Raw genomic sequence first — 27,561 nt, 5'->3', positions numbered from 1 at the left:
TGGTGTTTGTTAAGCGCTTCCTATGTGTCAAGCATTGTTCTAAGCCCCAGGGTAGATACAAGCTAATCAGGTTGGACACGGTCCCTGTCCCACAGAGCGTTCACAGTCTCAATCCCCATTTTACAGATGAGGGGACTGAGGCCCAGAGAAGTGAAGCAACTTGTCCAAGGTCACCCAGCAGACAAGTGGCGGAGCCAGGATTAGAATCCAGGTCTTTCTGACTTCCAGGCCCATGCTCTATCCACAGAGCCACGCTGCTTCACTTGCTAAGTGCATACTATGTTGTAAACATTGTGCTGAGTACCAGGGGGAATAGAAGATAATGTGAGACGCCGTTCCTGCTTCACATGGGGCTCACAATCTGGCCCAAGTGAGACGGAGACAGAGCCTCCGGGGGGAAGGGCTGACAAGCAGAGGAAGGAGCAGACTGTTGTTGGACCCCACTCTCACCCAGGTCCTTCACCATGACTCGAGGGGCTATGGGAGCAGCCCGGACCCCAGACTCAATCAATCACATTTATTGAGCACATACTGTGCACAGAACACTGGACTAAATATTTGGGAGAGCACGTTATATCAGATTTGGTAGATACGTTCCCTGCCCGCAAAGAGCTTCTAGTCTAGAGGGGGGAGACAGACATGAATATAAATGAATAAAATGATGTACAGGTACCTAAGTGCTGTGGGACTGAGGGAGGGATGAAGAAAGAGAGCAAATCCAAGGGCAAGGGAGACATGGAAGGGAGTGGGAGAGGAGGGAAGGAGGGCTTAGTCAGGGAAGGGCTCTTGGAGGAGATGTGCCTTCAGTAAGGCTTTGATGGTGGGGAGAGTAATTGTCGGGCAGATAGGAAGAGGGAGGGTGTTCCTCTCCAGAGGCAGGATGTGGGAGAGAGGTCAGTGGCGAGATAGACAAGTTCGAGGCACAGTGAAAAGGTTAGCACCAGAGGAGCGAAGCGCGCGGGCTGGTGATGTAGTAGGAGAGCAACGAGGTGAGGTCGGAGGGGACAAGGTGATAGAGTGCTTTAAATAATAATAATAATGATGATGGTATTTGTTAAGCGCTTACTACGTGCCAAGCACTATTCTAAGCGCAGGGGTAGATACAAAGTAATGAGGTTGCCCACGTGGGGCTCTCAGTCTTAATCCCCATTTCATAGATGAGGTAACTGAGGCACAGAGAAGTTAAGTAACTGGCCCAAAGTCACACAACTGATAAGCGGCGGAGCCGGCACTAGAACCCACGACCTCTGATTCCCAAGCCCATGCTCTTTCCACTGAGCTACGCTGCTTCTCCTGGTGAGGAGTTTCTGTTGGATGCAGAGGTGGATGGGCAGCCACTGGAGGTTCGTCAGGAATGGGGAGACATGTCCTGAACGTTTTTGTAGAAAAATGATGAAGGCCGCCGAGAGGAGAATTCCTCTGAAAGGAGGAGCAGTGTGGCCTAGTGGAAAGAGCACAGGCCTGGGAGTCAGAAGGACATGAGTTCCAATCCCCACTCTGTCACCTGGCTGCTGAGTGACCTAGTGCAAGTCACTTCATTTCTTTGGGCCTCAGTTACTTCATCTGCCAAATGGGGATGAAGACTGAGAGTCCCACGTGGGACAACCTGATGACCTGCAGAGTGGCTCAGTGGAAAGAGCCCAGGCTTGGGAGCCAGACGTCATGGGTTCTAATGCCGCCTCTGCCACTTGTCAGCTGGGTGACCTTGGACAAGTCACTTCGCTTCTCTGTGCCTCAGTTACCTCACCTGTCAAATGGGGATGAAGACTGTGAGCCCTACGTGGGACAACGTGATTACCTGTATCTACCCCAGTGCTTAGAACGGTGCTTGGCACATAGTAAGCACTTAACAAATACCAACATTATTATTATTATTGTATCCCCCAAGCACTTAGAACAGTGACTGGCACATAGAAAGTACTTAACAAATACCTCCATCATCATTATTATTATTATTATCATCATCATCAGGCTCCCCTCTGGGACTCCCCTTTCGGGCCTTCCCACCTCCCATATTGATTCTATTCATCTTGATAATAATAATAATAATAATGTTGGTATTTGTTTAGCGCTTATGTGCAGAGCACTGTTCTAAGCGCTGGGGTAGATACAGGGTGATCGGGTTGTCCCGTGTGAGGTTCGGAATCTTAATCCCCATTTTACAGATGAGGTAACTGAGGCACAGAGAAATTAAGTGACTTGCCCACAGTCACACAGCTGACAAGTGGATGTTGTCTGGCTTTTGCTTTCTCCTGTCTTGCTCTGCTGCCTGTCTCCCCCCGGTTTAGACTGTGAGCCCGTCAGTGGGCAGGGATGGTCCCTCTCCGTTGCCGAACTGTACGTCCCAAGGGTTTAGTCCAGTGCTCTGCGCATAGTCAGCGCTCAATAAATACGACTCCGCTCCTCCGCCGCCCACCTCCTCACCGTCCCTCGGTCTCGCCCATCCCGCCGTCGACCCCCGGGCCGCGTCCTCCCCCTGTCCCGGAACGCCCTCCCTCCTCACCTCCGCCAAACTTATTCTCTTCCCCTCTTCAAAACCCTACTTAGAGCTCACCTCCTCCAAGAGGCCTTCCCAGACTGAGCTCCCCCTATTCCCTCTGCTCCCTCTGCACCCCCCCTTCACCTCCCCTCAGCTAAGCCCCCTTTTTTCCCCCCTTCCCCTCCCCTTAGCACTGTGCTCGTCCGCTCAATTGTATATATTTTCATTACCCTATTTATTTTGTTAATGAGTTGTACTTCACCTTGATTCTATTATTTTGTTAATGAGATATATGTCACCTTGATTCTATTCAATTGCTATTGTTTTAATGAGATGTTCTTCCCCTTGATTCTATTTATTGCCATTGTTCTTTTCTGTCCGTCTCCCCCGATTAGACTGTAAGCCCGTCAAAGGGCAGGGACTGTCTCTCTCTGTTGCCGATTTGTCCATTCCAAGCGCTTAGTACAGTGCTCGCCCATGGTAAGCGCTCAATAAATACTATTGAATGAATGAATGTTACCGCATTGTCCATTCCAAGCGCTTAGTACAGTGCTCTGCCCATAGTAAGCGCTCAGTAAAAACTATTGAATGAATGTTACCGATTTGTCCATTCCAAGCGCTTAGTACAGTGCTCTGCCCATAGTAAGCGCTCAATAAAAACTATTGAATGAATGAACGTTATCGATTTGTCCAGTCCAAGCGCTTAGTACAGTGCTCTGCACGTAGTAAGCGCTCAATAAATACTACTGAATGAATGACTGAAGGAATGACTGGAGGAATGAAGGAATGAATGAGTGTCCGGAAGGTCCGAGTCGAAGCTCTTCTGATTCGGGGAGAGGGATGCTGCATCACTCTGCTGCTTGGGGGAGGCAAGAGAGCAGGCGCGGCGGCGGCGGCAGCCTCGGCAGCTTCAGCATCCTCAGCCTCCTCGGCCTCCTCAGCCTCCTCGGCCTCCTCAGCATCCTCAGGAGCCTCGGCAGCCTCGGCATCCTCAGCATCCTCGGCCTCCTCGGCATCCTCGGCAGCCTCAGCATCCTCAGCGTCCTCAGCTCCCGGGCGGCGGTACCCAGGACGGGCGCGTGGGGGCGCTGGCGAGCTCCCCCATGGTCGGCGACAGGTGAAGGGGGCGTGGCCAACGCGAAGCCCCGCCCACTCGCAGCCCCGCCCACCTCCGCCCCCCCGCCCCTCGACTCCGCCCGGGGAGGCCTCCGCGCATGCGCTCTGGCCCCAGCAGGACCGGCGGCGGCCGGGGCGGCGGCAGAGCTCGTGCACAGCGCGGTGCAGCGGGAGCTCGGTGCAGGAGGAGCTCGGTGCAGGAGGAGCTCGGTGCAGGAGGAGCTCGGTGCAGCAGCTCGGTGCAGGAGCTCGGTGCAGCAGCTCGGTGCAGGGTAGGCGGACCCCCCGGAGGTGGCCAAAGGCAGCTGGCGAGAGCGCGGCACCCGGCCGGAGCTCGCCCGCCCTTCACCTCCCTGCAGGCACCTGACCCCCGGGGGGGGGACCATGATGGAGGAGCCGCTGTAGCCCCTCTGCAGCCTCCCCAGCCCTGCCCAGCCCCAGCCGGGGAGCTATGAGCCATGAAGCCCCCTGGCAGCAGCTCCCTGCGGCAGCCCTCTCCGGGCTGCAGCTCCTCCTCCGCTGGGAGCATCACCGCCACCTCCTCCAGGCCGCCTCTGCATCCCCTCGGCTGCCTCCCTTTCTTCCTCCTCCTCCTCGTCCTGTCGATCGCCTGCTCCTGCTGCCCCCAGCCCCAGGGGGCTGCTGCAGCCCGAGGTGGGTAGTCTCCCGGGAGCTCGTTGTGGGCAGGGGATGTGTCTGATGTTGGGTTGCACTCTCCCAAGCGCTTAGTGCAGTGCTTGGCACACCGTGAGCGCCCAGTCAATACGATTATTATTAATAATAATGATAATAATAACGCCTTCCCTTGACGGGCCACCGCGGCATCGCCCTGCGGAGGAAACCGACAGGCTGGCGGGAGGGTGCTTTCAGGTCATCTCCCTGTTGTCCATCCCTCCATCCATCCCTCCATCCCTTCCTCCCTCCCTCCCTCCATCCCTTCCTCCCTCCCTCCCAACCATTCATCCGTCCAATCACCCCTCCATCCATCCCCCTCCTCTCCCTTCCCTGTTCTCCCACTCATTCTAGCAAACTCATTCTCAAAATTCCCCCAAACCAATTCACTTTTTCCTCTGTTCTTAAACCAGTGCGCTTGCCTTCGTTGTTGGGTTTTTGTGGTTTTTTTTTTCTTAAGCCCATCTAAGTAGCCTGGGCAGCCTTTGAAAGATACTTGAATGGTTCTAGGTGTCTTTTTTGAAATCAGTTTGCAACTTGGCAGAGGAGAAGCTGTGATAGATTGAACATGGGAGTGATGGAGCAAATTGGATTTTGGGATTTGGGGCACATTAATCAATGGGGAAATGTGCAGCAATGGTGATGGAAGATACTTTCCATTCAATCAATCAGTCGTATTCATTGAGCGCTAACTATGAGCAGAGCACTGGGCCAAGCACTTAGGACACTACAGTGCAACAGAATTAGCAGGCACATTCCCTGCCCAGAATGAGCTTACGGCCCGGGGCGGGGGGAACAGACGTTAATATGAATAAGTAATTTATAATATATAATTTAAAGATATGTACATAGTGCTGTGGGGTTGGGGGTGGGGCAAATATCAAATGTCTAAAGGTCACAGATTGAAGTGCGTAGATGAGGCAGAAGGGGGAGGGAGCTGGGGAAAAGAGGGGTTAATCAGGGAAGGCCTCTTGGAGGAGATGTGACCTTAGTAATGCTTTGAATTTCTAAATTCCCAACAGATTGTGTATAGAGGCCTGGAGGAGCTGTGGGGGATGATTTGGAGTTTCAGCATATTAATTTTGGCCCCATTCAAGAAGCAGCCCTATCAGTTACTTCTGCATTAGGAGAGGAATCAGGGTTTAGCAGGAAAAAAAAAGGGGAGGGGGAGGGAAAGTTTCCAGCATGTGCATCTCCTCAAAGAAGGACTTTATTCTGTTTTCAGAGTGTAAAGAATGGGAAATTGTCCATTACGTAAGGGAATCTATTAAAATTCAGTGCACATGAACTCAGCACTCAAGCTGACCTAGGCATGAGTAGAAATCTGGACTCTAGGTAGGACTGAGCAGAGTATGCGCATCTGAGAGGTGGAGATTTAAATGTAATGTCAGTCTCCCCCTCTAGACTGTAAGCTCCTTGTGGGTAGGGATCGAGTCTGCCAACTCTAATATATTGTACTTCCCCTAGGACTTAATACAGTGCTCAGCACGGGGCACACTAAAATCCTATTCATTCAATTGAGTGCTTACTGTGTGCAAAGCACTGTACTAAGCGCTTATTGAATGACTGATAGTAAAGATGGAATCACCCAGTGATTTTTCTTCCCTCTTCCATCCCCCCTTCTTCTGATGTCCTTAATTTTTCCCCCTCGTAGGTGGAAAAGATTTCAGACATAAGAATGCACCTAGGAAAGTGTTTGCGAAACCAAAAAATCTATTTCTGGACTAATTTGGGGTTGCTGCTTCTCTCGCTCCCCCCAACCCCAACCCCATGTTCTCTGATTAAGAACAAGTGTTTATTTTATAATAAAAAAGGAATTTAATGCCCTTTATTTAAGAGTTGCCATATCTTTCTCTTTCAGCCCTGCAGTGGAATGAAACTGCAGGACAGATCCCAGAAGCTTTGGCAGAGGAAGAGACAACATTGCAACAGAATAGCAGCAGAAGCAGTAACAACAGTTACAGTAGTATAACGCAAGAAGAAATCACATTGCCTTCTAGACTGATATATTATGTCAACAAGGACTCAGAAAGCCCTTACCATGTCCTGGATACTAAGGCCAGACATCAGCAAAAGCACAACAAGGTAGGGAGGACGTTCATTGGGTGAAAAAGGGAGTAACTGCTTGGAAGAGTTTCCTTCCGAATGCCCAAATCGGATTTCACCCAATGCAGGGGACTTGTGCAGGGAAGTCGGCTGAGCAGTGCTAGGGGAGAGAGTCTTAAACTGGGCTGTGTTGCCACTAGTTCTTTTCCATAAAAACGGGAATTGGAATGTGCTCTGGTCTTTCTAGATTTAATACCTGAAAGTGATACTGGCCCATGAAGAAAAGAAAGCATTTCTTTGGCACTATGTGGGGTCACTACCTATTTGTAAAGTCAAATTGTTTATATAAACAAAACTCAGTCTGCTGCAACTCATCTGCTCCTGCTTCAGAACTCTGCCTACAGGGGAATTTGATAAATAATGATGGTAATAATGATAATGATGCTCTGTATCATTAAGATTGTATGAAGATTGCCTGGTTGTGTTTTTCCCTCGCGTCTTCCTTTAGTGATTGCTTAAAAAGTTGAGGAAAAAGAAAAAGTTTTTTTTTGATGTTTGTGTTCCGCTTTCGCTGATCAATAGGAAAGCAAGTGTGGAAGTTTCATTTTGAAATTCAGTAGCTTATGGACAGTGGACCCATTCATTTACATGTTTCAGAAGGCTGGTTTTAGATAGCATAACCTTGGCAAACTTGAGATCTGTATTGGTTTCTAGGTAATTAATGTGATGGCAAAATTATTTGGTTTTAAAAAAACCAGTGATTTAGAAATGCTTCTTGAATTGTTCTGAGAATTACAAAAGTGCTTAATTAAGCAGTCAGTGAGAAATCCCATTGCTGTCAAAGTACTGATATTATATATATTTATATATATGTGTATATATTTATATATATAGTGCCTGGCACATCGTAAGTCCTTCAAAAATACCTTCATTATTAATTAGTATTATAATATCAATATATAAAGAGGATCTGTAGTCTAATCCCAGCTGTGCTACTTGCTACTACTGTGGGCCAATAGTCAATTATCTTTACTTCTCTGTGCCTGTTTCCTCCTCTTGAAAATAGGGATTAATCAAACACTCGGGAGAATTTGTTGAGTGCTTACTGGATGCAGAGCACTATACTAAGCACTTGGGAGAGTTCAATACAGTAGAATTGGACACAATTCTCAGCTTTAAGGAGCATATAGTCTATTAGAGGAGATAGACATTTAAATAAAGAGTATGCATAAAAGTGCTGTGGGGTTGGGGTGGGGTATCAACGTGCTTTAAGGGTACAGACCCAAGTGCGTAGGCAATGCAGAAATGAGAGAGAGAAGGAGAAACTAGGGTTCAGGAGGTCTCTTGGAGGAGATGTGATTTTAATAAGGCTTTGAAAATGGGCAGGCCAGATATGAAGGCTAGAGGGAGGACATGAGCAAGGGGCTGTCAGCGAGACAGAGGAGATAGAGGTATAGTGAGTGGGCTGGCTTTAGCGGAGGGAAATGTGAGTTTGGTATTGAAGTGAGGGATTATCTGGGTTATGTAGGAAGGGGAGAGCTGATGGAGTGCCTTGAAGCCAATGGTAAGGAGCTGTTGTCCGACACGGAGATGGTCGGGCAACCACTGTAGGTTTCCGAAGGGAGGGGAGGTGTGAATGGAACAGCTTTTTAGAAAAAATGATCTGGCCAACAGAATCAAGTGTGGACTGGAGTGGGGAGAGACTGGAGGCAGGGAGGTCAGCGAGGAGGCTGATGCAGTAGTTAAGGTGGGTTAGAAGCTATTTGGACCGGCTTGGTCACTTGGATGGAAAGGAAGGGGTGGATTCTAGAGATGTTATGAAGAAAGAACCAATAGGATTTGGTGAGAGACTGAGTATGCTTCCTCCTACTTCAATCATGAGCCCCGTATGGGAAGGGAATGTATCCAACCTGATCATCTGGTAACTACCTCAGTGCTTAGAATAGTGCTAGGCACAGAGTAAGGGCATAACAAGCACCGTGATAATAGTATGTTAATATTGCTACCCAGCAGACAAGTGGCGGAGCTGGGCTTAGGACCCAGATCCTTCTGAGAGAAGCAGTGTGGCTCAGTGGAAAGAGCACGGGCTTGGGAGTCACAGGACATGGGTTTGAAACCCCACTGCCACTTGTCAGCTGTGTGACTGTGGGCAAGTCACTTAGCGTGGCTCAGTGGAAAGAGCATGGGCTTTGGAGTCAGGGCTCATGAGTTCGAATCCCAGCTCTGCCACCTGTCGGCTGTGTGACTGTGGGCAAGTCACTTAACTTCTCTGTGCCTCAGTTGCCTCATCTGTAAAATGGGGATTAAGACTGTGAGCCCCACGTGGGACAACCTGATTCCCCTATGTCTACCCCAGCGCTTAGAACAGTGCTCGGCACATAGTAAGCGCTTAACAAATACCAACATTATTATTATTATTATTATTATTATTATTAACTTCTCTGTGCCTCACTTACCTCATCTGTAAAATGGGGATTAAGACTGTGAGCCTCACGTGGGACAACCTGATTACCCTGTATCTACCCCAGCGTTTAGAACAGTGCTCTGCATATAGTAAGCACTTAACAAATATAAACATTACTATTATTATTATGCTCTATCTGCTAGGTATCTGTAGGAGTTCTTGTGAATATGTCTCCAGAGCAGTCTTGAGGTCTTGGATGAATATCTGTCTTGTAGTCTTTTGGTGATATCAGTTGAATATTTATTATGAACTCATTGAGTTCAGAGCACTGTTCTAAGCACCAGAGAATACATTGTAACAGACTTGGTAGACACAGTGCCTGTCCATAACAAGTTCACAGTCTCCTAGCTTGTTGAGTTGAAAGAGTTTCCTGGTGGATTGGAAGCACAGTCCGACACTGGCTTTTAAGTCCCACTTTGTATCCTTAATGAGCTTTAGAAAAATCAATGTGGCATGTTGCCTTAATTTATTATTTAAGAAGAATTTGACACTCATTTAGTTATGAGCTGCATGCGTTGTTCATTCTCCAGTTTGGCGTATCCACACTTTCCACCACGAGATGTTTTGAAGTTTAACTGTAATTTGTGTCATTGGAGTTTTCCTCCCTAATTTCAGCCCTCTTGCTGCCTCAGGGGAGCGAGAAAGGCTGGGAGGGACCTTTTGGGATCAAGGGACCATTGTCTTCAGAGGTGGACTCTATGGATAGACCACGGGCTGGGAGTCAGAAGGTTATGGGTTCTAATTCCGACCCCACCGCCTTGGGCAAGTCATTTCATTTCTCTGAGTGTCAGTTACCTCATCTATAAAATGGGGAGTGAGACTGTGAACCCCCATATGGGACAGGGACTGTGTCCAACCTGATTAGCTTGTATCCACCCCAGTGCTTAGTACGGTGCCATGCACATAGTAAGCGCTTAACAAATACCATCATCATCATTGAACTATTGAGGTAATTTAGAATCATTGGCCAACCCTCTAAAGCTCCTTAGGGTATCTTCATGACTTTAGGTTTGGAGCATTTTCTGCTAAGACATGTCACCCACCTCCCAATAGTAGCAACGGAAACTATTTCAATAAGGGGTTAGCCATGTGTTAATGGAGGAGGCTCCATGCTTTTGCTTAGTTTCGTTAAACCAGTAGAGCTCCTTGGGTTTAAAATCTCCCCAGGGAGTCTTTGAAAAACCAATTTTCCAAGTATTCTATCACAAAGCATTTTCCTTCTAGATTTCCATCAGGAATCATCCATTCTCTCCCTCTCTCCCTTCACCCTTCCCCCATCAATCCACCCCTGCCCAATGTGCTCTGGGCTGGTTCTTAAGAAAGTTCCATTTATTCTCTCAGTTGATCTTTTAAACTGGGAAAGTGAGATGGCACTGTTTTAGGATGGCCCTTTAATCTAAGTGGAGGAAAAACAATGTATGTCACCAGGACCTCCCCACAGAAGTCTTAAGAAAGGGGAAGTGGAGAATTTCATCTGCGGTGTTTTCATAAAAAAAATCAGTTCCTTTTTTGCTGTATCACCTGCACTGTCAGTATCTTTTTCTGATTTAATATCCCTGAAATTCTCCTAACAAATGCCCCCAAAATGCTGAATCACTGTGTTCATGTATATATAGAGAGAGAGGGAGAGAGGAGAGAAAGTTCGTGTGCTTAATGTATAGGTAAGGAAAAGGCTTATAAAAATAGATTGTACTGGAAAGTCTTACCTGCATGTTTGAATATTTCCTAAAAACTGAATACTGTTCATTCATTCATTCGGTTGTATTTATTGAGCACTCACTTTGTTCAAAGCATGGTACTAAGTGCTTGGGAGCCTACAATATTCACTTAGGATTATATGGAAAATTATGAAGAATAAAATGCTTCTGAACTATTTTCTCTGAAAGATAAATGGGAAATGACCAAATTAAAGCAGTACTTGCAACATTACTTTTAATGTTGTTACATTTTAAACATGCTTATAATTTTTGGCTTTAGGTTCTCTAAAATATTGACTGTTTATAGCAAATTTTATTTTTTAAGTTTCCTTAACAGTTGTCTAGGGTCATTGCAGTAACACCAAGTACTGTATTGCCTATGATGACAGAATTGAATTTTGTTACATTATTAAACTGTTTGAACCAGCTCCCTTGAATAAGAATAATGATGGTATTTGTTAAATGCTTACTATGTGCCAAGCACTGTTCTAAGCGCTGGGGTAGATACAAGATAATCAGGTTGTCCCATGAGGGGCTCACAGACTTAATCCCCATTTTACAGAAGAGGGAACTGAGGCATAGTGAAGTGACTTGCCCACAGTCACACAGCTGATGAGTGGCAAAGCTGGGATTAGATATTTTAAAAGAACTAATTATATGTTATTATTACAAAGTATTTGACTAGACATGCATGCAGTACGTTTGCATAGCAGCTTATGGTTTTTCATTGGTTTTCCTTCCAGTAACTGCTTTGAAATAGGGGTAGGTGCACTTTTACAGATGAGAAAACTGAGGCTTGAGGTTAAGTCATCTGTTCAAAGTTAAGCAGTGGCCCTGATCTGCATGGGATCAAAAATATCTGTGAAAGGAATGATCTAGATTGCAAGCTCCTTGTGGATAGGAAAGGTATCTACCAACTCCGTTAAATTGTGGTATTTGTTAAATGCTGACTATATGTCAGGCGCTGTACTAAGCTCTAGTGGGGAATACACACAAATTGGGCTGGACACAGTCCCCGCCCTACATAAGGCTCACAGGTTTAATCCCCATTTTACAGATGAGGTAACTGAGGGACCGAAAATTGACGTGATTTGCCGGAGATCACACAGCAGACACGTGACGAAGCCAGGATTAGAACCCATGACCTTCTGACTCCTGGACCCATGCTCTATCCACTAGACCATGGAACTCTCCCAAGTGCTTAGTATAGTGCTCTGCACACAGTATGTGTTTGATAAATGATTGATTTGACAAAAACAGATAAACCGAAATGTGTGCATGACCCAATTCTTTTTAGGCTAGTTTAGAAAAGGACTAGGCAAAGTCCTGGCAAAAGATCTTAGTTAGTAAATTCTCCTTTTGTTAGCTGGGGAATGAGGCAGAGTCCCCCCAAAATAAAGTTTCACAAAACTCTTTCAACATGATGGTAGGTATTTTTTCTCCTCACAATCCCAGACATTGGGTCAGTGGCAGAGGCAATAATGGAACCAGAGAGCTCAAGAGTCAGGCCTGAGGCTTAGACCATTGAACGGCTCTGACCTCCATATTAATAGAGTCAGAAAGAAGCCTTGTGTTTTGTACATTTTAGAATAGACTACCATCTCTATGAGGCTGATTTCCATTTTACCTCTTCAGACGTGACCTCTCTCCTTGTCTGCGATCTCGTATTTTCAGTTGATTTCCTCCTGCCTTCAGAACATCTCTACCTGGATGTCCCACCCACATCTGAATCTAAACATGTCTAAAACCTAACTTATCCTCCCACCCCTGCCCAACTCATCACTATAGATAGCACTACCATCCTCCCTGTATTACAAGCCTCTAACCCTGGCGATGTCCTCGACTCATCTCTCTCATTCAACCCACATTTTTAATCTTTCAGCAAATCGTATCAATTCTACCTTCACAACAGTGCTAAAATCTACCCCTTCATCTCCATCCAAACCGCTAGTCTGCATATCCAAATATTTATTATATCCCACCTTGGTGACTGCATCAGCCTCCCTGCTGACCTCCCTGCCTCCTGTCTCTCCCTATTCCAGTCCCTTCTTCACTCTGCTGTCCTGATCATTTTTCTAAAAGATCGTTAAGTTTTGCATCTTCCCCCTCCTCAAGAACCTCCAGTCGTTGCCCATCCACCTCTGCCTCAAAAAGAAACTCCTTACCATCAGATTTAAAGCACTCATTCAGCTTGAGTCCTCCTACCTTACCTCACTGATTTCCTACTGTAACCTGACCCTCACACTTTGCTCCTCTAGTTCCAGCTTGTTCACTGTGTCTTGCCACTGACCCATTTTCCATGTCCTCACTGTGACCTGGAACTTCCTCCTGCTCCATATTCATTCATTCAATAGTATTTATTGAGCGCTTACTATGTGCAGAGTGCTGTACTAAGCACTTGGAATGTACAAATCGGCAACAGAGACACTCCCTGGCCATTGACCGGCTTACAGTCTATTTGGGGGAGACAGACAAAAACAATAGCAATAAATACAATCAAGGAGATGTACATCTCATTAAAATAATAGCAATAAATAGAATCAAAGTGATGTACATCTCATTAACAAAATAAACAGGGTAATAAAAAATATATACAATTGAGCGGATGAGCACAGTGCTGAGGGGAGGGGAAGGGACGGGGGAGGAGCGGAGGGAAGGGGGGGAAGGGGGCTTAGCTGAGGGGAGGTGAAGGGGGGGTAGAGGGGCAGCAGAGGGAGCAGAGGGAAAAGGGGATCTGGGAAGGCCTCATGGAGGAGGTGAGCTCTAAGTAGGGCTTTGAAGAGGGGAAGAAAATTAGTTTGGCGGAGGTGAGGAGGGAGGGTGTTCCGGGACAGCGGGAGGACGTGGCCCAGGGATCGACAGCGAGATAGGCGAGAACGGGGGACGGGGAGGAGGTGGGCGGCAGAGGAGTGGAGCGTGCGGGGTGGGCGGTGGAAAGAGAGAAGGGAGGAGAGGTAGGAGGGGGCGAGGTGATGGAGAGCCTTGAAGCCTAGAGTGAGAAGTTTTTGTTTCGTGTGGAGGTCGATAGGCAACCACTGGGGGTTTTTAAGAAGGGGAGTGACATGCCCAGAGCGTGCAGATCACCACTCTCCTCACCTTTAAAACCTTATTAAAATCACATCTCCTCCAAGAAGTCTTCCCCAGTTAAGCTTTCTTTTCCCCTACTCCCTCTCCCCCTTTTTTCCCATGGTATTTGTTAAGCACTTACTGTTTGCCAGGCACTGTTCTGAGCCCTGGGATAGATACAAGCTTATCAGGTTGGACACAGTCCCTGGCCCACATGGGGCTCGCAGTCTTAGCATCCATTTTACAGATGAGGTAACTGAGGAACAGAGAAGTTAAGTGACTTGCCCAAGTTCGCACAGCAGATGAGGGGGCGGAGCTGGAATTAGAATCCAGATCCTTTTGCCTCCCAGGCCCATGCACTGTCCACTAGGTCACGCTGCTTCTTAGATCTGTACCCTTTAAGCACTTTAAGCAAGGAAGCAGCGTGGCTCACTGGAAAGAGCATGGGCTTTGGAGTCAGAGGTCATGGGTTCGAACCCCGGCTCTACCACTTGTCAGCTGTGTGACTTTGGGCAAGTCACTTAACTTCTCGGTGCCTCAGTAACCTCATCCGTAAAATGGGGATTAAGACTGTGAGCCCCACGTGGGACAACCTGATTCCCCTGTGTCTACCCCAGCGCTTAGAACAGTGCTCGGCACATAGTAAGCGCTTAACAAATACCAATTTATTATTATTATTATTATTATTGACATTAACTGCATCCTTAGCCCTACTGCACTTTTGTACATCTTGGTAATTATTTATATTATTGTCTGCTCCCCCTCTAGACATTAAGTTTGCTGTGGGTAGGGAGCATATCTACCAACTCTTTTGTATGATACTCTTCCAAGTACTTAGTACAACGCTCTGCACACGAAAATGTGTGCTCCGAAAATGCCATTCATTGACTGAGTCCTTCCATTCCTTTAAGATAAAGTCAGTTGTAGAGGTTTATGCGAGGAGTATATGAGAAACAATATATTTGATCAGCGTGATGGAAATAGGATGTATATTTTCAAGTCAGCTGGGATATGGCACTTCCTGACCGAAGGTCATTCTTTAAAATTTGGTCCAGTCTTGGTGTGGTCTGGATGTACTGAGTTACTTTGGTGAAAATATGTTGGTGCCTTTGTAAGGTTCTTGAGAGGCACATGACTATAACCAAATTCCACCGTAATCATCGTCCAAGTGATGTAGTCACCACTGACAACCTGCATTGGGAATCTGCTTATTGAGGGTGTCGGGCAACCCACTGGGCTAGCCTCCTAGGAGGAAAGCTGCTGGGAACCTATATCACCAATAATAATAACTCTGGTGTGACGTGCTTACAGTGTACCAAGGGGATACAATAAAGGGACTTGTTAAGCACTTACTGTGTGCCAAGCACTGTTCATTCATTCATTCAAAAGTATTTATTGAGCGCTTACTATATGCAGAGCACTGTACTAAGCACTTGGAGTGTACAAATCTGTAACAGATAGAGACAGTCCCTGCCCTTTGAAGGGCTTACAGTCTAATCGGGGGAGACAGGCAGACAAGAACAATAGCAATAAATAGAATCAAGGGGAAGAACATCTCAGTACAAAAATAGCAAATAAATAGAATCAAGGTGTTGTACATCTCATTAACATGCTGGGGTAGATTTGAGCTAATCTGGTTGGACACAGTCCCCATCCCACATTGGCTGCACTCTGTTAATCCCCATTTCACAGATGTGGTAACTGAGGCCTAGAGAAATGAAGTGATTTGCCCAAGGTCACATGGCAGGTATAAGGCAGAGCCAGGATTAGAATTCAGGTCCTTCTGGCACCCAGGCCCATGCTCTATCCACTAGGCCATGCTGCTTCTCTAATTAGGTTGGACGCATGGGGTTTACAGTCTTAAGTAGGAGGGAGAACAGGCATTTAATATCTGTTTTACAGATGAGGAAATTTAGGTCCAGAGATCATAATAGACTTGACTAAGGTAGCACAGCAGGCAAGCGGCGGAGCTGGGTTTAGAACCCAGGAAGTCTGACTCACAGGACTGTACCCTTTTCACTAGGCCACACTGATTCCCCTTCTAGACTGTGAGCCCGTTGTTGGGTAGGGATTGTCTCTATGTGTTGCTGAATTGTTCTTTCCAAGCACTTAGTACAATGCTGTGCACACAGTAAGCGCTCAGTAAATACGATTGAATGAATAAATGAATGAATGATTCTCCCGGAGGGCCGGACAAGGGTTAGGTCAGAAGGAACACCCGCTCTCCGCTTATGGAAAAGTTTACACAGCTTACTTAACTCCACAGGCAGCGGGCAAATGCCCAAATTCCCGCTGGGTGAATCTGACCCTGGCTATACCTCTCTGGTTGGGAGTGCCAGCAGGGAATGGAGAAAGACAAGAAGACCTTTTACTTTAGGTGGAATTTGAGGCACATTAGTGGGGTAATGTGGTGAAGCTCACATACTTATGATGCCTGGGTTTTAAAGATACAGCGACTTTTTCCATTTGTGTTACCAGACTGCTACATTTCCTGAGCCCCAATCATTGGATTTAAAATTAGTACTTTACATAATCACATCAGTTTTATATAACGATCATCCAAGATTACATTTAGTGTGGCCCTGCTATAAAGTGCCTCACAACTGCAGGGAAGCAGTGTGATTTAGCGGGTAGAATATGGGTATGGGAGTCAGAGGACCTGAGTTCTAATCCCAGCTCCATCATTTGCCTGTTGTGTGATCTTGGACAAGTCATTTCACTTCTCTGGGCCTCAGTTTCTTCAGCTGTGAAATGGGGACCATATACCTACTGTCTCTCTCCCCCTTAGACTGTGAGCTCCGTGTGGAACCGGGATGTGTCCAATCTGGTTATCTTGCACTTATGCTAGCGCTTAGTACGGTTGTTGATACATACTAAGTGCTTACAACGTACTAGAAAAACAAACAAGCAAAAAAGAAAAAAACCCTTTGAGGTACAGGGCCCAGGTTTGCCAGAGTCCCTGGCAAATCCTGGGGATGCCTGAGGTTCAAAGCCACCTGCTCTATGAGGGTAAGACTGTAAGCTCGTGGTGGGCAGTGAATTGTGTTGTCAACTCTGTTATATTGAACTCTCTCAAATGCTTAGGGCAGTGTTCCACACACAGTAAGCACTCAGTAAATATGACTGATTTATGGATTGGTTCCCAGACCCCAGGCAGCCAGGCTTTAAAGAAGAAAGGCAAAAGGGATGCATTTCTAATATATGTATATGTACCACCCTTTTTGAGAAGGAGAGTGGCTTAGTGAATAGAGTATGGGCCTGAGAGTCAGAAGGACCTGGGTTCAAATCCCAGCTCTGCCACTTGCCTGCTCTGTGACCTTGGGCAAGTCACTTAACTTCTGTGGGTGTGAGTCCCACCTGGGGCAGAGACTGTGTCTAACCCAATTAACTCATATCTATCTCAGCACTTAGAATAGTGCTTGGTGCAAAGTAAGTGCTTAATAAGTTCTATTAAAATTATCATTATTATTGAGCTGGTCTTCATATTAGAAATATGCCTAAAGACATATATAAATACTTATGTATTATATATGAATTTATTTATACATATATATGTATTCATATATGTCTTTATGTTCCCGTCCAGGTCTTCCACAATGCGGGTTTTTACTGTGCATTTACCCTTTTGGGATATTTGAAAATATTCTTCCAATGATGCATATCTATGTAGAATGAATGAATGCATTGCACCATTGGAAGAAACACACGTGTATGTGCGGGTGGCTGTGGTCAGGGTACGTCTCTCCTAGCACGAGGCTTCCTGAAAGCAGGATTCATCGGGAACACAACCGACTGAGTTGTGGCAGTGCAGAGTGTATGTAACGCTTTTGCTCTCAATATTCTATAACACTGCACTCCAAAGTAAGTGTCCCTAAATACTTTGACTTGCTAGTGGGCTTATTTTCTACAGCCCTTATTGACATCTTCCAATCCATCCCTTGGCTTCCCAATCTTCCCCAAACCGTTTCTCGAGAAGAGCGACCCCTTTAGCTATGCACGTTAGGCGGATCTTCCTGCTGCCAATATACCCCGACGGTCTGCTGCAGTATTGCATTGTTGGGAATTGTGCTTCGCTAAATGTTTGTTCTGTATCTCCTGTTCGCAAGTGTCCTAGTTCATTGGACCAGAGTTACTTGGGTACCTGGCTATGTCTTAGTTCATCAGACCCAAGTTGCTTGGGTGTCTGGCTGGCACCCATTTCCCGCCCACATTCTGCAGTAGATGATTGTGTTTGTGCCTGGCAGTTGACTGCCTTTCAGGAGTTCATTGTTGGTAGCCTTGTACTGTCATTTGATGTCGTGTATCATACCGGGCACAACATGAAATGGTTTGAAAAGCCCAGTGTTTCTTATGTGAAGGGTCCAGGGCTCACAATCGGTCGATGGCATTTTTTAAAAATTGTACTTGTTAAGTGCTTACTATGTGTCAAGCTCTCTACTGAGCGCTGGGGTAGAGAAGCACCGTGGCTTAGTGGAAACAGCATGGGTTTGGGAGTCAGAGGTCGTGGGTTCTAATCCCAGCTCCGCCACTTATCGTCTGTGTGACTTTGGGCAAGTCACTTAACTTCTCTTTGCCTCAGTTACCTCATTTGTAAAATGGGGATTAAGACCGTGAACCCACATGGGATAACCTGTTTACCTTGCACCTACCCTAGTGCTTAGAACAGTGCTTGGCACATAGTAAGCACTTAACAAATGCCATAATTATTATTATACAAGATAATCAAGTTGAACACAGTCCCTGTCCCACATGGGATTCCCAGCAGGAGGATTGAATTTTGCAGCTGAGGTAACTGAGGCACAGAGAAGTTAAGTGACTTGCCCAAGACCACCCAGCAGGTAAGTGGCAAAGTCAGGATTAGAACTCATGTCCTCTGGCTCCCAGGACAGAGCTCTTTCCACTAGGCTACACTGCTTTTTTGTTAGATGCTTACTGCGTACAGGGCATGCACAAAGGGCTTGGGAAAGTACAGTACAATAGAGTTGGTAGTCACAATCCCTGCTTGCAGTCTAATGGGAGAGACAGACATTAAAAGAAATTACAGCTGGAGTGAGCAACAGAGTATCAGAAGTTGTGCATATATGCTGTGGGTTTGAGGTGAGTTACAAAGGGCTTAAAGGGTGCAGACCCAAGTGTGTAGATGACACAGAAGGGGGGTGGTGTGGATATTGTAGGGAAATGAGAAATTAGGGAAAGCTTCTTGGAGAGGATGTGATTTTAGTGGGGCTCCAAATATGGGGAGAGTGGTGGTCTGATGGCTATAGAGGAAGAGGGAGTTCCAGCCCAGAGGGAGGCCTCGGGGAAAGGGTTGATGGCAAGAGAGCCGTATTGTAGCCTTTTACAGTTTCATATGTCGTGTGGCTGCCATACTGTATCCTAAAAGACATACCACCCTTCTTGAGAAGGAGCGTGGCTTAGTGGGTAGAGTACGAGCCTGGGAGTCAGAGGGCATGGATTCTAATTCCGGCTCCGCTATTTGTCTGCTGTGTGACCTTGGCCAAGTGACTTAACTTATCTAGGCCTCAGTTACCTCATCTGCAAAATGGGGATTAAGAGCGTGAGCCCCATGTGGGACAGGGACTGTGTCCAAACCGATTGTATTGACCCCAGCACTGAGGACAGTGCTTGGCATATAGTAAGTGCTTAACAAGTACCGTTATTATTACTGAGTTGGTCTTCATATTCTTTGTCTTTTTGTGCATCATCCATAAGGATACTTTCTAAAGACAAGATTTAAGAGGCAATATTCAGCTCTGCCTTCCAACTATTCCTTGGTGCAAATGGTATATAACCTTATTCTTCTTCAAGCTGATTGTCAATATATATTACTGTGGTCGCTCAGTAAAATTGGCTTATTACCTGGGTATATCATATGTAATTAGCCCATTTTATGTTGACAAGAATAATAGCGTTACTCTGCTTGTCACAAACTCTTTTATCTAAGGATCTCAAAGCATCTTGCTTTTGAATATTATCTTCCTTTTATATATTTCTGAGGAGTGAGAGGGATACAGTGTAGGGAACGAGTTCCAGGAAAGGTAAAATGTTTGACTGAAGAGTGGATACAAAGCCTCCCAGGCTCTTTTCTAATTGCTAGACACATTACTGGTAACTTTTAGATCAAATTGTGTGAAACCTGTCCTTTTTTAAAAAAAATTTTAGGAGCAGTTATAAAAAATATAACGGTTTCTAAATTAATCCTCTCTGAGGACTCTTATAGCATTGCTGAACAGAACAAGAAGTCACGAAGAATGACAGAATTCTTAGGCTGGAAAGGCCCAGAGAGATCAACCAACATCCCCCTCCTTGTCATTAAATAGAACTGTGCCGATACCGGTCTAGAGGAGCGTGGTTTTTTCTTTTCTTAAATAACTTTCGAGCAGGGTATTACTACCTCATTTGGTAAAAGTGTTCTGGCGTCTAATAGCCTTCATAGACAAGAATTTCTCTAATGTATAACAAATCCCTTCTGCTACCGTTTAAGCTCATTTCCTCTTGTTCCTTTCACAGTGGGAATCGAGAATGGCCACTTTTTACCACCCAGACAATATTATAATCCTATACTCGGAGACAGATTGAAGAACCCCTTCAAGCCCTCCTTTCTGCAGGCTAAATAACCCATTAGCGCCTGTAGTCCATTTTGTCTGAATGATTCTACTAATGTCTATCCACCCCCTGAGGGTAGTTAGGGAAAACCACTTTAAGTGATAAATTAGAAAAACTTAGTCTGGTTTCAGTATTTTCTCAGGCAGCTATCTCTTGCCCAAGGTTTCAGGAGGTCTGGCTACCTCCAACTTTAGGAATGGGAAATTCAATCATTCCTTCATAATAATAATAATAATGGTATTTATTAAGCACTTACTATGTTCTAGGCACTTAACTAAACGCTGGGGTAGATATAAGTAACTCGGTATGAACACAGTCCTTGTCCCATGTGGGGCTCAGACTCAATCCCTATTTTACAGATGAGGTAAATGAGGCACGGGGAAGAGAAATGACTTGTCCAAGGTCACACAGCAAACAAGTGGTGGAGCTGGGATTAGAACCCATGACCTTCTGACTCCCAGGCCCATGCTCTATCCACTACACTATGCTGCTTTACTGGTTCATTCCAAGAGCATTCATTTGGTGGTATTTATTCAGGACTCTTTATGTGCAGAACCTTGGGGCATACCGCGGGGAATCACAAAAGCAAAACCAAGGAGTTTATCGAAAGGTTCAAGATTAAAACAAATGGTCAAGGATGTTAAGGCTGGTGCACTGAATGTTAAATGCACCCTATCCCCTCCACCCCCATAAGGAAGTTGGGCAAGGACCAAAGGCAGTTGTTTGACAGGATCTATTCTACTTCACAGGGAGATAATCAGAACAATTAATCAGTGATTGAGTGTTTTAAAGCCGATGATAAAGAGTTTCTGTTTGATGTGGAAATGGATGGACAACCATTGGCGGTCCTTGAGGAGAGGGGAAACATGTTCCCAGCGTTTTTGTTGAAAAATGATCGGGGCATTAGAGTGAAATAAGGACTCAAGTGGGGAGACACAGGATGCAGGGAGCTTACTCTCCCAAGTAAAAATGATGATGGTGTTTGTTAAGCACTTACTTTGTGCCAAGCACTGCTCTAAGTGCTCAGGTGGATACAAGGTAATCAGGTTGCCCCACGTGGGGCTCACACACTTAATCCCCATTTTACAGATAAGTAACTGAGGCACAGAGAAGTTAAGACTTGCCCAAGGTCACACAGCTGATAAGTGGAGACACGGGGATTAGAACCCATGACCTCCGACTCCCAAGCCCATGTTCTTTCCACTAAGCCCTACTGCTTCTTAGTGTGCTGAGTACAGTGCTCTGCACTTAAGCGCTCAGTAAATACTGATAAATACTAAATTGATGATGATGCTGATCATGAGGGAGGTCAGTGAGGAGGTTAATGCAGTAGTCAAGCTGGGGTAGGATAAATGCTTAAATTAACATGGTAGTAGTTCAGATGTAGGGGAAGGAGTGGATTTTTAGCAATGTTGTGAAGGCTGAACAGGATTTGGCGACATTGAATGTAGCGTTCTAATGAGAGAATTGAATACCAAAGTATGGGCTTGTGAGACAGGGAGGATGGTGGTGCTGTCTACAGTGATGGGAAAGTCAAGATCCCATCTGGGTTTGGGTGGGAAGTTGAGTTCTGTTTTGGACGTGTTAAGTTAGAGGTGTCGGCGAGACATCCAAAGAGATATGTCCTGAAGGCAGGAGGAAATATGAAACTGCAGAGAAGGAGAAAGATAGGGACTGGAGATATAGATTTGAAAATGATCAGCTTTGAGATGGAAGTTGAAATCATGGGAGCAAATGAGTTCTCCAAGGGAGTAAGTGTAGTTGGAGAATAGAAGAGGACCCAGAACTGAACCTCGAGGGACCCTCACAGTTAGGGGGGTGAGCGGTAGAAGAGGAGCCTGTGAAAGAAGCTGAGAATGAGCAGCCAAAGGAAGAGAACCAGGAGAGGACAGTGTCAGTGAAGTTAAGTTTGGATAATGTTTCCCTGGGTAGGGGATGGTCGACAGTGTCGAAGGCAACTGAGAGGTTGAGTCAGTCAGGCAACTATATTTATTGAGCCCTTACTGTGTGCAGAGCATTGTATTAAGGCCTTGGGAGAGAACAATATAACAGACACATTCCCTGCCCACAATGACCTTATAGTCTAGAGAAGAGGATTAGGATGGAGTAGAGGCTGTTGCGTTTGGCAAGAAAAAGATCGATCAGACACATCTCTCTTCCACATAGGGCTCCCAGTCTAAGGGGAAGAGAGAACAAGTATTATCCCCGTTTTTACAGGTGAACCTTTCTTGACACTCGCTGCTGGGCCTGGGAGTCAGAAGGACCTGGGTTCTCATCCCGGTTCCGCCACTTGTCTGCCGTGTGACCTTGGGCAAATTGCTTCTAGTCTCTGTGCCCCAGTGACCTCATCTGTAAACTGGAGATTAAGACTATGAGCCCAATATGGGACAGGGACTGTGTCCAATCGGATTAATTTATATCTACCCCAGTGCTTAGTATAGTGCCTGGCACATAATAAGCACTTAACAAATACCATAATAATAATAATAACATCGGTACATGGTGGATCTACTTTCGACTTTGAATACTGTGTATTCTGCAGTAAGGCCAGGGCTCACAGCTAGGTAGAAGGTTGGGCACTTGGTTGGCTCTGGGCCCCTTCAGTTTGGGTTGCCACACTTTGCCGGTCTCCCCCCTGAAGAACACCCTTGGTATACCCTAAATCAAGTCTTTTTGGGTTGTTTGTAATTAGGACTAATGGAGCTAGAAGGTAGATTTCATTCTTGAACTCTGAGTCAGGTGGAGCTTTCTGGCTATTTACAGCGCAAATGCTTTTAGCCCCAGGTTGGGTGTGTTTTACTGTCTGCCCATTTAAAAAGGCAGCAGCCACGAACATCAGATGCATTGACTCGGTCCTGGACACAATTTTCTTGAACCTTGCTTGGTTGCTATTGCTGGGATTTTTTTGGTTGTATTTAAGCCCAGATTTCTAACTGGATAGAGCACAGGCATGGGAGTCAGAAGCTTCTAATCCTGGCTCCACCGGTTTGCACTTTGTTTGCACTGTGACCTTGGGCAAGTCACTTCACTTCTCTAGGCCTCAGGTACCTCATCTGTAAAATGAGGATTATGACCCTGAGCCCCATGTGGGATATGGACTATGTCCAACCTGATTAGTATTATGTATCTACCCTGGCATTTAGTATAATGCCTTGCACATAGTAAGTGCCTAACAAATAGCACTTAAAAAAAGTAGGAAACAGCATTGGGTAAGGAATAGGACTATTTTTGCTTGTTTACCAATCCAGAAATCTCATGGGCTCTTTTTCTTTCTCTTTGGTCTTCTGCTATTTTCACCCCTCAAAATTACCTTTCCTCCCTCTTGACTGTTAGCTTGTTGTGGGCAGGGAATTTGTCTGTTTATTGTTATGTCGTATGCTCTCTGGCACAAAGTACAGTGCTCTGCACACAGTAGGTGCTCAAATTCCGACTGATTCCGTATTCACTGGCATAACTGGGATTTCTTAATTATCTATCAGACCAACCAGTGATTTTAGGAACTTTTGTTCTCTGTGACCCGAACTGAAATTGAATTCTTAAGCCCCTGGAATAATGTCTAACAAGCGGGATGTGGATTTTTAGAGTCTTGCCTGATTCAAACCTGATTTCTATGCCCTCAAATCATTTCTTAAAATTAGAATTAAACTACTCTCCAGTTGCCTCAAATTTAAATGAATAACATTGTAATTTCTTGTAACATAATTCTAAAACCATCTTTAAATCCATTGCAATTCTGCCATGGTTTGTCTTTTTTTTTTTTTAAAGTAGTATTTGTTTGAGGCTTACTCTGTGCCAAGCAATATTCTTAGCTCTGGGGTTGATTTAAACTAATCAGGTCGGATACAGTTCCTGTTCCAAGTGGGGCTCACAGTCTAAGTGGGAGGGAGAACAGGTGTTGAGTCCCCATTTTACAATTGAGGAAACTGAGGTACAGAGCTATGAAGTGCCTTGTCCTAGGTCACACAGCAGGTGAGTGGTGGAACTGGGAATAGAACCCAGGTCATCTGGCCCCCAGGCCTTTGCTTTATCCACTAGGCTGTGTTGCTTCCGTAAGTCGATTTTAGTGATTTAGTTGATACCTTACGTCAATTTAGCACAAATATGCAATGATTTTCAGTGTCTCATCCATCATCGATTGATTCCACATCTATTTTGTTCATTCTTAAAGGGGCCCTTGATACTTTTTTCTGGGGATTTCCCTACTCCCCACTCTGAAAAAGTGTGATGAGTTTTGCGTATGTCTTGAGTGAGCATCACTGTATTTCTCTCTCCAGTAGAGAGTCCTCTCCTCAGATCTCTTATGAACTACCCCAAATTAAGCAAAATTGCCTCAATTCTGCTATGTCTAAATTGAGTTGGGCTTTGAGGCTGCCAGGGGTCAGTCCATCGAGAGATGAAAGACCACTGCCTGTGACCAATCAATCACTGGTATTTATTTTTATTTTTTAAATACTATTTGATATTTGATAAGTGCTTTCTAAATACCAGGCACTGTTCTAAATGCTGAGGTAGATACAAGCTAAGCATGTCCCACATGGGGCTCACAATCTTAATCCCCATTTTACAGCTGAGGTAATGGAGGCATGGAGAAGGTAAGTGACTTGTCCAAGGTCACCTGTTAGACAGGTGTGGAGTCAGAATTAGAACCCAGTTGCTTCTGACTCCCAGGCCCATGCTCTATCCACTGGGCCATGCTACTTTATTAAGCTCTTACTGTGTGCAGAGCATTGTATTAAGTGCTTGGGAGAGTACAGTACAACAGAGTTGGTAGACACATTCCTGGCCAACAATGAGGTTATGGTCTAGAGGGAGTATGCTCATTTAGTCATCTGAATAATTTGTAAATGGCGAAAAGGAATACTATTACTAAAGAAACCCCTACCATGCAAATTTTGTTGAATGTAAATCATAAAAATAGACTCCCCGGCAATTTTCAAAATTTTAAACCAGTTTTTGTTATTATTATGGTACTTGTTAAGTACTTACTATGTACCAAGCACTGAGGTAGATACAGGTCAATCAGGTTGGATATAATCCCTGTCCCCCATGGGTCTCACACTCTTAATCCCCATTTTACAGATGAGGTAACTGAGGTCCAGAGAAGTGGGTCCAGAGAAGTGAGAAGACCTGCCCAAGGTCACACACAACTCCTTCTGGCTCCCAGGCCCATGCTCTGTCCACGAAGCCACCCTGCTTCCCTAGTTTTTACCCCAATTACAAAAACAAAAACAAAAAAAACCACAACAAATCATTTCCACCTGAACTGTATCTCTACATGTCTGAAACGGCCGTGCTGTCCCTTGAGTAACCTAGGTAAATAAGTCCGCTTTCCCTCTGGTTTTCCCCACATGTGCAATTACGGTAAAGCTCTTGGGATCCCCAGAGGTAATCAGCGAGGCACCTGTTAGTCGGGTTTGGTTGTGGAGACTGTTGGGGAGGGAGATCAGTTTAGCTGCTGGGGCAGGTGTAGTTCTGGTGGGTGAGGTGTCACTCTGAATAAACTCTGCACCATCATTACACATCATGAGAGATCTCATTCAAGCATCCATACTTTCCCCAAGAGATCTTCTCATCCATCCCGGATAGGCTTTGCTGAAAATGAATCATGACACTTGCTTCCAGACATACCCAAATCCAGTTTAAAATAATCAGGCCTTGCAATGGACAGGATGCAAATATCTTAAATGTCACTTCTTCAGGACATATAATAAAATATGCAAAGACATCTTAAATGATGACTAAGAGAAGCATATGGGACATGAGCTGTGTCCAACTTGATTAGCTTGTATCCACCCCAGTGCTTAGTAAAATACTTGGCCCATAGTAAGCACTTAACAAATTCCATTAAAAAAAAGGAGTTCAGATCCATGACTTTCAATTTTTTAAAAATTGAAATACAGCTCTTTCACTCTTTAGGTCTATCCCTAAATTTCTCCAAGTTTATCACAACATTTTTCAGACCCAGTGTTTGTAGGAGAGTAGCTAGAGGGCATTGGTGATTTATATTAATGTCTGCCTCTGCTTGTAGATTGTAAGCTCATTGTGGGCAGGGAATGTGTTTGTTATATTGTTATATCGTACCCTTTCAAGTGCTTAATACAGTGCTTAATGCACAAAATAAGCACTCAGTAAATATGATTCTCATATACTGACTGTTGAAGAACTGTGTTCTGCATTTGATGTAATGCATTTGATGCTTTCAAGGGATGATGTCTGGTATTTGTTTCTTATTTGCCTGAGACTATGCAGTTGCTCACCAATCAACAACAAAACATTTCTCTTTAGTTTTCACTGTGGAAGTTTGATTTAGGCAAAATATTTTTCTCTGTAAAGAAAAGAAACTCTAAGTAGTTCTTAATTTGGAATAGTAGGAATTATTTTCCTTAATTTAAATACACTGTGGAAATATGGTTTCTGCTTCACTGCCTTTTTTATTTTGGCAGTAAACCAGTGCTTCTCTCTTTCTTTCCTTCTGCACTTCAAATAGGAAATTTTGGTTTTGCCATTTCCAAATAATGAGATGATTTGTCAAAATATAAAAGGAATGAATGAGTTGGACATGTTTAAAAAGTTATCACTGGATCAACCACCAGGCTGGCAGTTATACCTAGACCTTCCCACCCTCATTAATAGCGTGGGAGTGATATCTTTGGGCTGAAGCAAGAGAGAGCATCTCCACAGCTTGTTTGTTCACAGATGCAATGCGTGTGGGCAGTAAATAAGGGGAAAGGAAGGTATTAGTTTGAGGATCACAGTTGTGAGCTTTTGGAAGAGCACTTTTGTGATTGGAGCTCTTTGCTCGTCAGGGTGGATCCAAACTCTGGACTCCAGTTGATCAGATGATGATGTTTATTAAGGGAGTACTGTGTGCAGAGTTCTGTACTAAGTGCTTGCGACAATTTCAAATCTGAGGTAAGGTCTGACTTCCCATCACCATTAGGGACAAAAAAGGAAAAGGAAATTTTTTTTGGAAAATTTTGGCATCATTGGCCCTTCTTGCCATAGTTGACTTTCTTGGTTCAATAGCCGAATGGCCAAATGACCCAGTTCCTGTCTTCCAGAGTTCGAATTAGGGACCTCCCTCCCTCCCTTCCTTCATGTCTGGGAAAAGTGCGTGTGTTTGTGTGTACATGTGTGCACATGAGGTAGTCATAATACTACTACTACTACTAATAATAATAATTGTGGGATTGTCATGCTCTTAGAATATTCCAAGCACTGTACTGAGGGCCGGATTAGACACAAAATAATCAGGTCTGACATAATCCCTGTCTCACGTGGGGCTCCCAATGTAAGTAGGAGGAAGAACAGATATTGCATCTGCATTTAACATAGGCACAGAGAGGATAAGTGGCTTTGGGGAAAGGAAGCCTAAAAAGCAGAATCTGAGGAAGCGGGATGTTCTTCGAACACTC

The 27,561-nt window shown here is 45.1% G+C and overlaps 1 protein-coding gene across 5 annotated transcripts in view; it reads left to right on the top strand.

Annotated features, from left to right (window-relative positions):
* Positions 1-3,716: 3,716 nt before the first annotated feature.
* The window catches only part of ADAM23 (ADAM metallopeptidase domain 23), a 201,161-nt gene continuing 177,316 nt past the window's right edge, over positions 3,717-27,561 (top strand). For 3 of the 5 annotated variants that reach the window (XM_029069168.2, XM_029069169.2, XM_029069172.2), the window contains exons 1-2: positions 3,719-4,249; positions 6,129-6,352. In XM_029069168.2, coding sequence (XP_028925001.1) covers positions 4,054-4,249; positions 6,129-6,352 — 420 coding nt within the window. In that variant the 5' untranslated portion in view covers positions 3,719-4,053. Of the gene's footprint in view, positions 4,250-6,128; positions 6,353-27,561 lie in introns of all 5 variants that reach the window. The other 2 variants (XM_029069167.2, XM_029069170.2) reach the window with 2 other exon arrangements.

This window comes from Ornithorhynchus anatinus, chromosome 7, assembly GCF_004115215.2.
Source record: "Ornithorhynchus anatinus isolate Pmale09 chromosome 7, mOrnAna1.pri.v4, whole genome shotgun sequence".
In the NCBI taxonomy this organism is placed as follows: Eukaryota; Metazoa; Chordata; class Mammalia; order Monotremata; family Ornithorhynchidae; genus Ornithorhynchus; species Ornithorhynchus anatinus.
Note: the sequence above shows the minus strand (reverse complement) of the source record. Positions and strands in the feature narration are given on the sequence as shown.